Raw genomic sequence first — 13,373 nt, 5'->3', positions numbered from 1 at the left:
TATGTAATGGAAAGACCCAGGTGCACGGCAAATGTTCAGCTATTCTTTATGAGAGAAAAAAAAGGAAAACTGCCTCTAGGGACATGTAACGTAGAACAATACTACATGGGACGGTGCCAACTTGTTAAGCTCCCATCATGCCCTGCTTCTCCCGAGCCCCCTGCCACCACCTTTCTTTACCTACAGCATAACCATTTATTTCTCCGTGGATTGGGCCTCCCTAAGTGCTTCTTAATTCAGCAAATATTTTGTCTTCATACAATGATACTGTTTTGCATAATGGTTTTGGAGGTTTTTGTTTAAATGTGGCAGATAATGATAATGTGATACTTAGGATTAATTCAAAGGGGATTTGTAGCATATTTAGGCAAACACATTGAGTTGCTATTGTAACATTTTCCTGAAAGCAAATTTTGACCCTTTCAAATTTTTGCATAATTTTGCTGTTCCATATTTTGATTGTTGTATCTCATGTAAAGATTTTGAAAGTACTCCCTCTAGTGGTTTTTATTATGGATTGTGAATTTCTGCTTCATGACATGAGAAAAGAAACTTTAAAAAGGAAGCTCTTGCCCATCCAATTAGGTTGTATTGGTATTAACTTGGAAAATAAGATAAAAATACCAATTGGCTACCCTAAGCTACAGCTACAATTTCTTTTTCAGGGTAGCAATAAAAGTGTTGCAAGGGATCTATTCTTTTTAGGTCAAATAACTTTTTATTCAAAGAATTTCCCAGTAATCAGTTACAAGAGGAACTGGGGGTCTACCCTGTATTGGAAATGAGAGGATGGGCAGGAGGCCTCCCGAGTTCTGGAAACTCCAGGAGAGCAAAATTATCGGGGGGTACTGTGTGATCAAGAATCAGAAATGGTCAGAATCCCTATATGCTCTTAAAATCTAAACTTTACAGACTTTTTTTCAGTGCTGTCCTATGAGATCAGGGTCTCCATTGCCATGATGTCTTTGAGTATCTGGGCACATCCCAAAAGATGTGAAGGAGGAAGTCTATTATTTTTAGTTAAATCAGACCAGATCCAAAGACTTGAACCTTAAGTTATTAGTGTAACATATTCCTGAAAGTAAAATTTGACCCTTTAAACTTGCTTTCTGTTCCATGTTTTGATTGGTCTATTTTAGAGGTCTCCAAACTTTTTATGCAAAGGGCCAGTTTACTGTCCTTCAGACTTTAGGTGGACCGGATTGTGGCTATCGCGGGTAGAAAATGTCCCAGTTGGAGTAAACAATGCCCTATCTTTGGTGTCAGTAAGAGGATATGTGCCCCATTGTTGATGTCATTGGAAGGAACTGTACCCAGTCGTAGGTTTCATTGGTAGGAATTGTGCCCCATTGTTGGTATCATTGGGAGGAACTGTGCTCCATCGTTGGTGTAATTGGGAGGAATTGTGCCCCATCTTGGTGTCATTGGGAGGAATGGTTTCCCATCAGTGGTGACATTGGGAGGAACTGAGCCCCTTCGTTGGTGTCAGTGAATAAAATACTGCCTCAAGGGCCAGATAAAAGCAAGCAAATGGCAGCAGTTTTGAGACCACTGTTCTATTTCATGTATTGATTTGAAAATTCTCCCCCTAGTGGTTGTATCAGGGAATGTGGTCAGGCCATGCCATTCCATGAGCTACAACTTTTTAAAGTATTGCTAAAGGCAAAACTTTTTTTCAGTTTTGGATAGAGGTTTTTACTGCCATCTGTGTCCCTGTCAGGGACATTCATCCTTTTTATTTGTCCTGTTTACCATTATCATTTAAAGTGAAAGTAAAAGAAAATTTCAAATTTTGGGTTGTCCCCAGAAAAATAATAGAGGAGAAATATTCCAATGGGGACTCTAAGGGTCCACAAGCGATTCCTTTAATTTGCAAAGATTTCCTGTCACTTCCTGTTTGGCTATGGGACAGGAAACAGGGGTAAATCTGCCCAATGGGAAAAAAAATCTTACAGGGGTTATAACCCTCCCTTACTCTATCCAAAATGTAAAAAAAGTTTTGCCTACAGATCTAGTTTAAGAATCCTTGTTAGGAGCCTATTACTATCAGTCATATCAGTTATATCAGATCAGACCTATAGACTTGCACTAAAAGCGCAGAAGGTCAGTTGTGAGCTAGGTCTTCTCACCCAACATCAGTACCTAACCTCACAAATGGGTACAAATTCCCACAGACACACTCCAAAATCTTGTGGACAGCCTTCCTGGGAGAGTGGAGGATGGTATAGCCTTAATGAGGGGGTCAACTCCAATAATAATGCTCATTGCTATAGAATGGGAAGTCCAAGAAGTTCATACTGTATACAGGTGATGGTCAGGTGTCCACAGTCTTTAGTCATGTAGTCTACCACTTTATAGTTTTGGGGGTAAACTGTGGGTATAGCCAGCACTTGCCATTGGCTAGAACAGTCGCCGTGTTCACTTTAAAGTTGCAGTCTTGCAGGAATATGCTGAAGAAAACGCTGTTGCGGACTCCCTTCGGTGCTGGTTATATGAATGAAGCCCTAGGCTTCTGGTCATGCAGCCTTTGTTGAAGAGTAAGGAAGAGCTTTATTTAGGTTCAAACCCATGTTCATTGGATCTTGGAAGAAAGCTGTCAGTGCCGGTCCAATCAGCTGTGGACAGGGCATTCTCCACACCACAGCTGCTACATGTACACAAAGGGGTGGGGATGCTCATGACATCATGGCCCTATGAGGTCAACATGGACATTTGACTTACCATATAAGATCAGTGTCTTTGACCTAAAATGGCCATGGGGCCAAATTAGTTCAAGGATGTTATGAGCATCCCTGCTGTTTTGTATACGTGCCCTGGAATGCCCCGGTTGCAGCTTATTGGGCCAACGTGAATTCATTCCTACTGAAGAGGAAGAATAGCAGAGATCACATGATCCAAAAGGATCTTGGAAACACTAGCTTAAAAGTTTGGAACGAATATCATAATTAGTAATGTATGGCAATTTTGCTTAGGCTTTTGCTGCCTAAAAACCCATGTTAACAGTCCTTTGTTTGAGAGAAATCTTCTGAAGAAGAGGGTGAAAGTTAAACTTGATTAAGAAGCATAGATTGGTAGGGGTACATATTTTGAATATATAATTAAAAAAAAGAGTAACGTGAAAAGGAAAGTTCACTTTAAATGGATCCATATTAACTGGGCAGGAGGTAAAGAAAGGCACTTCCTTGCTAACCTCCTACTTCAAGTGCTAATTGCCTAGCTGTTACTTCAACCCTCTGGCATTAACGTTGAACTCCGGGAAAGCATCATGAAAACACCACATAATGCAGTTATACTGTAAGTTCATTCAAATATTATAAAATATCATTTTAGTGTGAACACCTGAACTGACTTGGTATTAGCCTCTTGCAATCCCCTGCACAGCAGAGTTCAGGCTGAGATATGGTGGGGCATCCATATAAGCCAATCTAGCGTGCTACATTGCATATGTGCTGAAAATCTGTTCAATCACAAGCTGGGGGTGGGAAGGTGACACTGTGAGACTCTCACAGTGTGCATTAGAAGCTGCAGCAAGTCAGAATTCCCACCACAATTCCTGGCTAAAGAACATCTGACATAATCCAGCACATTCCTCCCCAGTCTTACTGCCCCTGGCCTGCCCCTTTTATTGGATTTCAGCTCATGTAGGCTTAAGGGCTGTACACACGGGTCGAATATCAGAGGGCATCGGCGGGTTCAATAGAAACAGGCCAACATTTGGCCGGTTGTATCCGACAGAAGGAGGCTAAACATCTGGCTTATATCGAAGGGGCATGACCAAAAAAGGTCTGCCGATCGACAAGCCCTGACTGGTGTGTTCTGCTGGGGGGCTGCCCCCTGTCAGAACACAATAGCTGAGGGGAGAGATCGCTGTACTAACAATCCGATTGTTAGTACAGCGGCTCCTCCCAAGCTCTTCAGTTTTTTTTGTGTTCAGCCCGCTGGGTTGAATAAAAAAAAAAAAAAAATAGTAGTGTGTACCAGCATCACATATGGGCATTACATAGGGCATTCTGAATGCAAATGCAGTCTGCCTGGGAACACCCACTCCTCCAGATTGACATCCACTCTTCAAGGCATTTTGAGACTCCTTCCAAGAGCCAGTCCACTACTTACACCAGGGCTGGGGGGGGGGGGGGGGTCTTGAGAGGAGTACTGAGGCGGGGTGCTGCGATATTTAATAGAAAGCTATGTACAGCACCCTGCTGGCCCCTCCCACTGCCCATGATCTGCCTGCATTGCACAGAGAAGCACAGAGACATAGTGATGACATCACTTGGTCTAAAATAAGGTATGTAATAACAGTAAGGCTCTATTAAAAAATGTCATTGGCATGTTAAAAAGGGAGGTAGGGTGGAGCCATGGAGGGCAAAATATAGGCAAATTACACTCCAAGTTTAAACCTGTTTGCGTCCTTTATTCTTTGTTCAAAAAATTTCGCCCACAGCAGTGAATGACAGCTGAATACAAATCTATCCTAATTTCTCAACTTCACCTATTGTGCTGGTTGTTAGTTAAGGGGTTAATTTTGTACAGTCGGTCCAGTTTTACCCGCAGGTTGCAAGTATTTCTTTTAGTCACTCGCAATGAAAGCGTTAAAAAAAAAAAAAAAGGCAGCCAACGCCAAGCTTTTATCGTTGCTCCTAATGCCAGCAACGCTGTGAAAAGTTACCCTTGGCACGGACGCAGTTAAAACTTGCCCAGCGTGTCTTATCGTTTTCACAAGAGTCTGCCAACTTCCCGAAGAGACGCAGCTACAAAATGTCCGCCGCAGCTCTTCCGCCATTTTGTCGATGGATTTTATTACTCTTTTTTTTTTATTCCCCCCTCTCTCTCCCTTTGCATCCTGCATCTGTGCCGGACTTGGAGAAAGTAAACAGCCGTGATTTCAGAATCTCCCTGTTTTATTTTGTTGGACGATTGTTGCTGACTGACTTCTCAGAGAGAGAAGAAGAAAAAAAAGGCGTAGCGCATGTAAGGAGTTTGGATTGGGACCAATGTGTGCTTTCGACAGGCTGACCTTGGGGCAGTGCCATTAACCGTTGTGTCTCTAATAGCACGAGAAATGCTCCTGGCGATCAGACGCTTGCACACAGTGTACAGACTAACAAACCCAAGGTCATATATTTTCCATTGAGACACTGCTAAGGGGTTAACTGCAGTCAGTCTTGTTAACTGTCCTGTGTACGGTGGATGCGGCGTGTACGATGTTCATTTGAAATAAGTCCAATTTTTAAGGAAGATGCGGTGTTTTATTTAACCAACCCACTGCAAGGTCAATTTTTATTTTACTTGGAGTTCATCTTTAAAGCATACCGATCAGTTTAACTCTTTCCCAAAACTGTGAATGATGACTGTCACAGTTGCTTGCGCTCTCAACCAAATTGTCAAGTCATCAAATGGCTGGTGTGACGCGTGCCGCAGCATGGCAACTGCAGATCAAACCGAGGCCAAGGGGTTGATTTACTAAAGGTAAAATAGAATGTGCATTCTGCAAGCGCAGTTGCTCCAGAGCTTTGTAAATCAGGTGACGCTTCGCTTTACAAAGAATACCCAATCAAATGCAAGGAAAATTAAAAATAAACAGCATTTTTGCTTGCACGTGATTGGATGATGGAAGTCAGCAGAGCTTCCCCTCCTGTACTGAGCTATGGAGCAACCGCAATTGCAAAGTGCATAAGGGTTAATTTGCTAAAAGCAAATAAACTGTGCACTCTGCAAGTGCTTGCTCCAAAGTTTAGTATGGGAGGTGAAGCTTCACTTTGCATAGAATACTCAAACGCATTCAAGAAAAATAGAAAAACAGCATTTTTGCTTGCACATGATTGGATGATGGAAGCCATCAAGAAAGTGCACAGTCTTTTTGCCTTTTGTAAAGAACCCCAATGATGGCAGCTTCCTTGGCTGTAAAGGATAGTGCAGGGTTTAGTTCTCCTATAAAATCGAATTTCTGCCAAAACGTTCCTTTTGATTTTGTACGGAAGGAGTAAGGGTTAGAACCATCTTCAAGTGTTTTTGCCCTTATCTCATTTCCTTTCCTGGTGATAGGGTGTCACAGGGACAGGAAGCAACAGTGTATCTCTGATACAACATGGACAGTCACAAACCACATTTATTTAAAGTGGAGCTAAACTCTCCTTGTCATCATTAAGTATTTTTAATCCTTATCCTGCAAACTTTAGTAAATACATAGAAAGGTATATTATATTTATTTGTTTTAAACTTTTTTTTTTTTTTTTTAATTTCTTTAGTTGGTTTCTGGCCTAGGCCAAATTGATGCCATATATCCCAGAAGACTTTATGGGCATTTTTTTTCTTTCATGTGGAGGAGAAACGTTCTTAGTTAAGCACACCCTCCTGCCTGCATGACTGAGCTAAGGGCAGATGGATTCCTGGGTGTAAATGCTACATAAATTATCTGCCCTTACTCAAGATGGCCATGGCTGGAAATGCCAAAGGGGTGTTTCTCAAAGTGACTTCTCAACAACATAAAAAGGAGAATGGATGAATGGGGATGAGCATGCTTGGAATATTACACAATAATAAAATAGCGTTTTCAATACAGTTAGGTTACACTTTAATAGAGAAAGGCAGTATTAGAACATTGGTTTCTTTTTATTATGGTTCTGTGTGTGCTCTTGTCCCGGAGACACCCTTTCATTTCTTGTCTTGATGTCACCAGGTCAGGAAGTAAGCATACATCTCTCCAAGGGCCCACATCACCAGGAGCGCTTTACGCCTCCCAGCAGGGCCGGTGCTTCCACTAGGCAAACTAGGCAGCCGCCTAGGGCGCATTGCCACCTAGGGGCGCAGCCACGAGTCAGCACTCACGCTCCATCATGAATGATCCTTGTGAGCTGAGGAAAGGGGCGGCAGTGGGGGAGGAAGAAGGGACAGAGGAAGATGCCAGGTGTCTGGGGCAGGGGCAGAACTACCAGGCCCTGGCTTTCCACCATTGTTGGGGGAACCCCAAGGGGCAGGAAAGGAGCCCACCCGAGTGCTAGCTGCATAATGATCCTCTTTGTCTGGATCTGAGTGGCCTAATCCCTGGGCGGGAAGTGACTCTCTAATCTGAGCAGGCCGTTCATTTCCCTGGGTCGGTATTAAGCAGGGAGTGGAGGAGAGCTGAACCTGAGCCGGAGCTCGGCACTGTAGGACGGCACCTTTACTGGAGCAGAAGCCACGAGGCAATGGAATGGTCTGAGGATGTTGGTGATGAAGGAGGTGCGGAGCTCTCTGACTGTTGCTTCTCCCTCCACCAGGAGCCAGTTGGAGCTGTGGTGAGCACTGTGGTCCAAGAGAGGAGCGTCCTGGGAGAAGGAATAAGCAGGATCATGGTGAAGGAGGGCAGAGTACAGGCCACTCTCTTCATACTGCCCAGTAAGTGTCCCCAGAACAGGGAATCAGGGTCCCTGGGTGTGACCTGGAGTATCCCTGGTGTGAAAGAGAATTGTGATCACCAGGTATGCCATGGGGAATCTGAGTCATTAGGTGTGACATGGGGGAGAGGGGTCACAAGTGTAACAGGGGTTTGGGGTCACCAGGTGTGCCATGAGGAATTGGAAACCCTGGGTGTGCCATGGGGGATTGAGGTCCCCAGGTGTGACATGGAGGAACATCAGGGTCCCCAGGTGTGACATGGAGGAACATCAGGGTCCCCAGGTGTGACATGGAAAAACATCAGGGTCTCCGGGTATGACATGGAGAAACATCAGGGACCCCTGATGTGACATAGAGGAACATTGGGATCACTGGGTATGACAGCATTACATGGAGGAACCATCAGATCAGGGTCACTGGATATGACATAGAGCAGTTTTTTACCTCTTCCCTTTTTATTTTATTTTTTTTTGATAACTAGAACAGGTTTCAGGTTTTGAAGATGCACTAAGACACACATGGTCAAACATTTTTAGACACCTGACCTTCAGACCTACCTCTGTGGCCAGACGTTCGTGAAAACTCCTCCAAATTACAGAGTTCGTGTGTATCCAGTGAAGGGCACTGGTAACACTACAGCAGTGTTTCTCAACCTTTTTACAGTCAAGGCACCCTTTAAAATTCTAGACAATCCCTCGGGCACCCTTTAAAATTATGGACAATCTTAAGGCACCCCATTCTAAAATGCAAAAAAAAATATTCCAAAAGCTTTGCATAATGCAGCAACATCCACACATTGGACACCCAAGGTTAGAGGTGATTTATTTTCCCAAAGCAAATACACTTTTGCACACTGGTACTGACTAGTACTCCGCTGTTTCTATTCTCCAGTCAGCTAATGTCACCCCAGTGCTGAGGGTCCAGAGAGGGGCAGAGGAGGGTCAAGCAAGGATGCTTTGGAGGCAACAGACATACTAACTGATGACGTCATTGGTTGTTAGGATGTTAGTGTCTAGAAAGTCGTAATGGTGCATATTTAAAACCCGTGGCTTTGCAAAACTAAAAGGCATGCTTAAACCACCTGTTGGCTTGTATACAGTTTTTGTTCAATTGTTAGGCATTTTGCCAAGGCACCCCTGAATAAACCTCAAGGCACTCCAGGGGCACCCTGGTTAAAAAAGGCTGCACTACAGCAAACAAAGACATTTTGCACAGCTGTGTGCTTTTAGTGCTCCATAAAGACATGGCTTGACCAGTTTGGTGTGGAGGAACTTGAGTGGTCTACACAGAGCCCTAAATTCAACCCTACTGAACACCTTTGGGATGAACTGTAAGGCCTGTTGTACATTAGGTCTTCTTCTACAGCAGCTCTTTAAAAACTCATATGGCCTCTCTAGAGCCCTACCATTAACCCTATTGGAAACCTTTGAAATGAACCAAAAGACCAATTGTGAGCCAGGTCTTCTTATCCAACATCAGTACCTGATTTTACAACTGACACAGCTTTCCATAGAAACACTCGAAAACTGTGTGAAAAGTCTTCCCAGAAAAGTGAAGGCCATCATATTTGCTAAAGTGGGGGAGGGGGCTTGTTAAATATACCCATGGCTTCAGATTGGGATGCTTATATAGGTGTGATGGCCGGGTGCCAACTTTTTGTCGCTTAGTGCATATATCTGAACAGTTAGTAACAGGCACATATTATGTGTTGATACAAGTAATGTGTGTATATAAATATATATATTAAAAAATGTTTTTTCTTTTGCTATCTGATATCTATATGCTGATTGGAAGATATTTACATATGTATGACATTTTACCTACAGAAATGTTGGATTAAATTAGATTTTAGGATATTAGGCTATGGACGCTGTGCCAAAGACACCCTCCAAGCCTGGTTTTAGGCTGTCGCTCCCCACAGCAGCTTGAAGGTGCGTGCAAGATTTATGGAATTCTATAAATACATTCTGAAAAAAAAGATTTTGTGTTCTTTGAGGCTGAGCTCGCTGGAGGCAGTTGTCAGTGAGAATAAGATACAAGAGGTGATAGACTTTAAATTAACTCGCTGGAGAAATTTGCGCAGTAAGCCTGGCCAGCATTTTGTATCTGTATGGTAAATGTTGCATCGTCATAAGACATTTGGTACTTATGACATTTTAAAGAAGGACCCCACTAGGGGCTTTTTTTGCATCCAAACTGCAGTTTTTGAAAAACAACAACCCTACTGCAACACATCTCTATTGTGGTTTTTCCTTGGATCTAAGAGATGGACACAAATAAATGAATCAGAAAACAATGTTTGACCACCCTTTATCCTTAGTATGTTATAGCTGGACACCAGGCGAAAAAAATGTTGAATCATCTTCTAATGGGGAAAAGGTTTGGTAAATACCAAAAGAACTGCGCAAATAGGTGAACACACTTAAGTAAAATATGGGTGAAAAGAGGGAAGGAATCGGCGCTTAGGATAGAAAAATGGAGTGTAAGGGAAGTTCCAAAAGTATGTAGTCCTATTGGCTGCAGCCCACTTCAGAGTACAACCTCAAAAGAGGTTGTGCGTAAGGTATTTGGAAAGGAACACTTAAGTAAAAAACCGCTAGGGCTATGACAGCCACTTCAGTATTGTGAACATCAAACGTGAAATAATAAATAAATAAATAGCTGAATAAATAAATAAATAAATGTATAGGAATTTCTTCCACACTGCGAGCTGCAAACAAACAACGTGATTAACGTGATAAATGTGATATTGGTATAATATTGCACTCAACACATTATTATTCACAATGAAAAAGTGCACTTGTGCAAATAAATAAATTAAAGTCTTTGGTGCTTTAAAATATCGGAGGTAGTTAAGTGGTTAACAGCAACTTAACAGTAATTTCATACCAGCAAGTGTATCCATGAAAACTTCCTTTCCCAGAGTGACAACACTAGGGTGTCTGCAGACCTCCCCACACCCCTACCCCCCCCCCCTCCTGGCAGTTAACTAACTGTACAATGCTCCCATGCCACCTCCCTGCACTGCAACAGCTCTAGCTCATAGTGCACATCTTTGGGGTATGAGGGAGCCTGTAGCCCACCCCCACCAACATTTGAGGTCTCTGAAGAAATCTAGCCAATGACGAAACGCGTTAGCTGGAACGCACGTCGTGACGTCATACGGGCTTAGTGGAACGCAAGCCGGAACTACCGCTCTCCACTTGTAGCCCACGTGTATGACGGTTGTTTTTGCTCGTTTTTATAGTGAATTACCCACGTTTGCCTCACCGTTTGATAGTATTTGTTCTTATCGATTCTCCTTGAATTTTTTACACCTGTTTTTATCACCTACTGGGACTTTTATTTGTTTGGAGTGACCGGGGTTGTGTGCAATATTAAAACCATTTTAAAACAGTACTGCACTATCCGGTTTTTTATTCCTTTAACATACCCCCGTGACTGGAGGTGACCCAACAGGAGGAATACTTTATGCAAGAAGGAGTTATCGGTTTTGAAGGAGATATACCCACTTTGGAGATCGCTAGCAGTGGGAGTGGTACTGCAGAGGGATAGCTCTATCCGCCAGGAGAGACACACCCGGACCTGGAGAGGGTCTCCTAAGCACGTTTGGTCTTAATGCCGTAAGGCATATAGGACCCACATTTTCTGGTGAGTTTGAAATTTACCTATTTTCCACAGTGAAGGGATATTTTGGGAAGAAAGAAAGGACCACCTGCACTTTACTATTTATCTACACATATCCTGTGGACTATTTTTATTTATATATTTTTTTTCACCCAGAAGTCACATTTTGGTGGATGTCACCATAATCTGGACTGTCTATCATCAATTCAGTACACAGTTGTGCACATGAACTTTAACTATTTATTAATTTTTTTGCACATGAACTTTAACTATTTATTAATTTTATATATATAATTTTTATATACAATTGGTATTTTTTCACAATATGAAGCACAGCATTCACATAATTTATTTATTCAGTAGCACTATTTAATTTTCATAGAGTGTTTTTACAGTGGTATATTTATCAAATTTTTTTGGGTTGATACACTTTCAGCAAGCGCTATAGGTAATCACCCTACCCCTGATTACTATATCTCATCACTAGCACCAGCACTTTACTATAGCAGCTGCAATTTATTTATTTATTTATTCACTTCATCAATTTATATTTAGTGTAATATTATCACTAGGTCCAATAATACCTTTATAGGTCCCTACTTTGGCGCGAGTAATATACATTGTATATTTCTTTTTCCAATGCATTGCATTGAGGCAGCTTATTCAAATGAATAAGCTCACAGCACACCAAAACGTGCAAAAACCGGTAGTTTGTCATTTTTGGCAATTCAGTACATCATGGTGCACGGTAACATCATACTGTGCGTTGTGGTGGGTTGCAGTGCATGTGCGTTGGAGCCTGCCTTAATGTGCTTGAGTGTTATTTAAAATGGATTACTGCAACGCCCCAAAGCTCAAAGGACTGGTTTCAGTGTCTTTATGATCTACAACATTTTTACGTGCAAGGAACGCGTTAATAATTAGGCTCTGATGTGTTCTTTACGTCTTCTCTTGTTGCTCATCAGAACCAACAGTGAGATCAGAACAAGGCAAAAGAATGCAAAGGAAACGATGACGAAGATAGTTAATTTAGCTGTGAGCTCTGAGCGTCATATACAGCTCTGTCACAGAAGATAATGTTCATAGCCCTTCCTGCCTCTGCAGGCAAATCATACTCCATTACAAGGCTGGGATCCTTACAGAACGCTTTATTTGTTTTCATGTTGGCCCAAGGAATGCTGGGTAACTGCAAATCTGCACAGCAACAATTCCGATTTGCAGAGCAAGTAAACAGACAAAAGAGAGGAATTATAAAGACACTGATTCTTTTTTTCTTCTAAAAAAAATGTTATTTCTCCAACTGGGAAAGCAAAATGCTGATACATATTCACTGAAATGCCTTAAATTTGATCGAAAATCTAACTGAATGGCAGTTAGTTTGCCAAACATGTATTATAAACAATTGCTTTTTTTTTTTTTTTGCATTTTACTGCTGCTGATTTCTATTGGACTTTTTCAGCCACTTTCTGTGTATATGCACTCCTTTCAACATTGGCTGCATGTTGGACTATGCCTGCATAATGTAGCCTCCATCAGTGGAATAATGAACAGAATGACAATTTAGGAATAAAGTTGGGAGGCAGTTGTCACCATAAAACATGAAGTGTCTGAATATGGCAGAATCGCTAGACATTCCTTTCATGAAAGCTGTTCTTTAAAAAAAAAGGCTTATGTGAGATTTTAGTGGTTGGGTTAAAATCTACTTTGAGGTGACCAAAGAGAGAAAGAAAGCCACAACCAGCAATTTTAGGCCCAGATGTTTTACCACCTATCTAGGGCCTGTCTCACAGTGCGCTGCTGTTCTAAAGGACTAGTGAAGAACTTTTCTGTTCATCTACTGAGAACCGTGAAGGTATAAGTTTGTGATATGACACACAAAACATAAGATACCTTCCTTCCTAGTTAAAGCTGGAGACATAGAAACCACCTGGCCTCTCCTTGTTTCATTATATGTTTAATTGTTGCTTGGAAAAATCTATGCCCTGAAATATGTAAAAATTAAAAAATGTGTATGATCCACGCTATAGATAATCAACAGAATGTGATAATGTCCAAAATTTGAGTAGAGATTCTGCCCCCACTTAGACTGCTACCGAGGTAGAGCCTGTTGTAAAAGCTATATATAAAAAAAATGGATTTTGGCGCTGCTTTATGTGCAATATAATACTTGTAAAATTATTCACCAGATATCAAAGAATAAACAATTATTGTGCAACATATGTAAAATGATGTGCAAAGGATACAATACTTAATAAAGTGCAATTGCTAAATAAAAATGCCCAAGTGAAGTTACCATACAATTCCACTAGAACCATTAATCAGTCTGTACAATTGTACATATACCGTAAGCTAATTCAAAGTGATCTGTG

At 41.8% G+C, this 13,373-nt stretch overlaps 1 protein-coding gene across 1 annotated transcript in view; it reads left to right on the top strand.

Annotated features, from left to right (window-relative positions):
- LOC309554439 (uncharacterized protein) overlaps window positions 1-12,296 on the top strand; it is a 94,323-nt gene extending 82,027 nt beyond the window's left edge. Inside the window, exon 4 of the mRNA XM_082256179.1 lies at window positions 11,970-12,296. Coding sequence (XP_082112305.1) covers window positions 11,970-11,981 — 12 coding nt within the window. The 3' untranslated portion in view covers window positions 11,982-12,296. The remainder of the gene's footprint in view (window positions 1-11,969) is intronic.
- Window positions 12,297-13,373: the final 1,077 nt, after the last annotated feature.

The sequence above is a fragment of the Pelophylax lessonae genome (assembly GCF_965119305.1).
Source record: "Pelophylax lessonae genome assembly, chromosome: 4".
In the NCBI taxonomy this organism is placed as follows: domain Eukaryota; kingdom Metazoa; phylum Chordata; class Amphibia; order Anura; family Ranidae; genus Pelophylax; species Pelophylax lessonae.
This window is presented reverse-complemented; position numbering and strand designations above follow the sequence as displayed.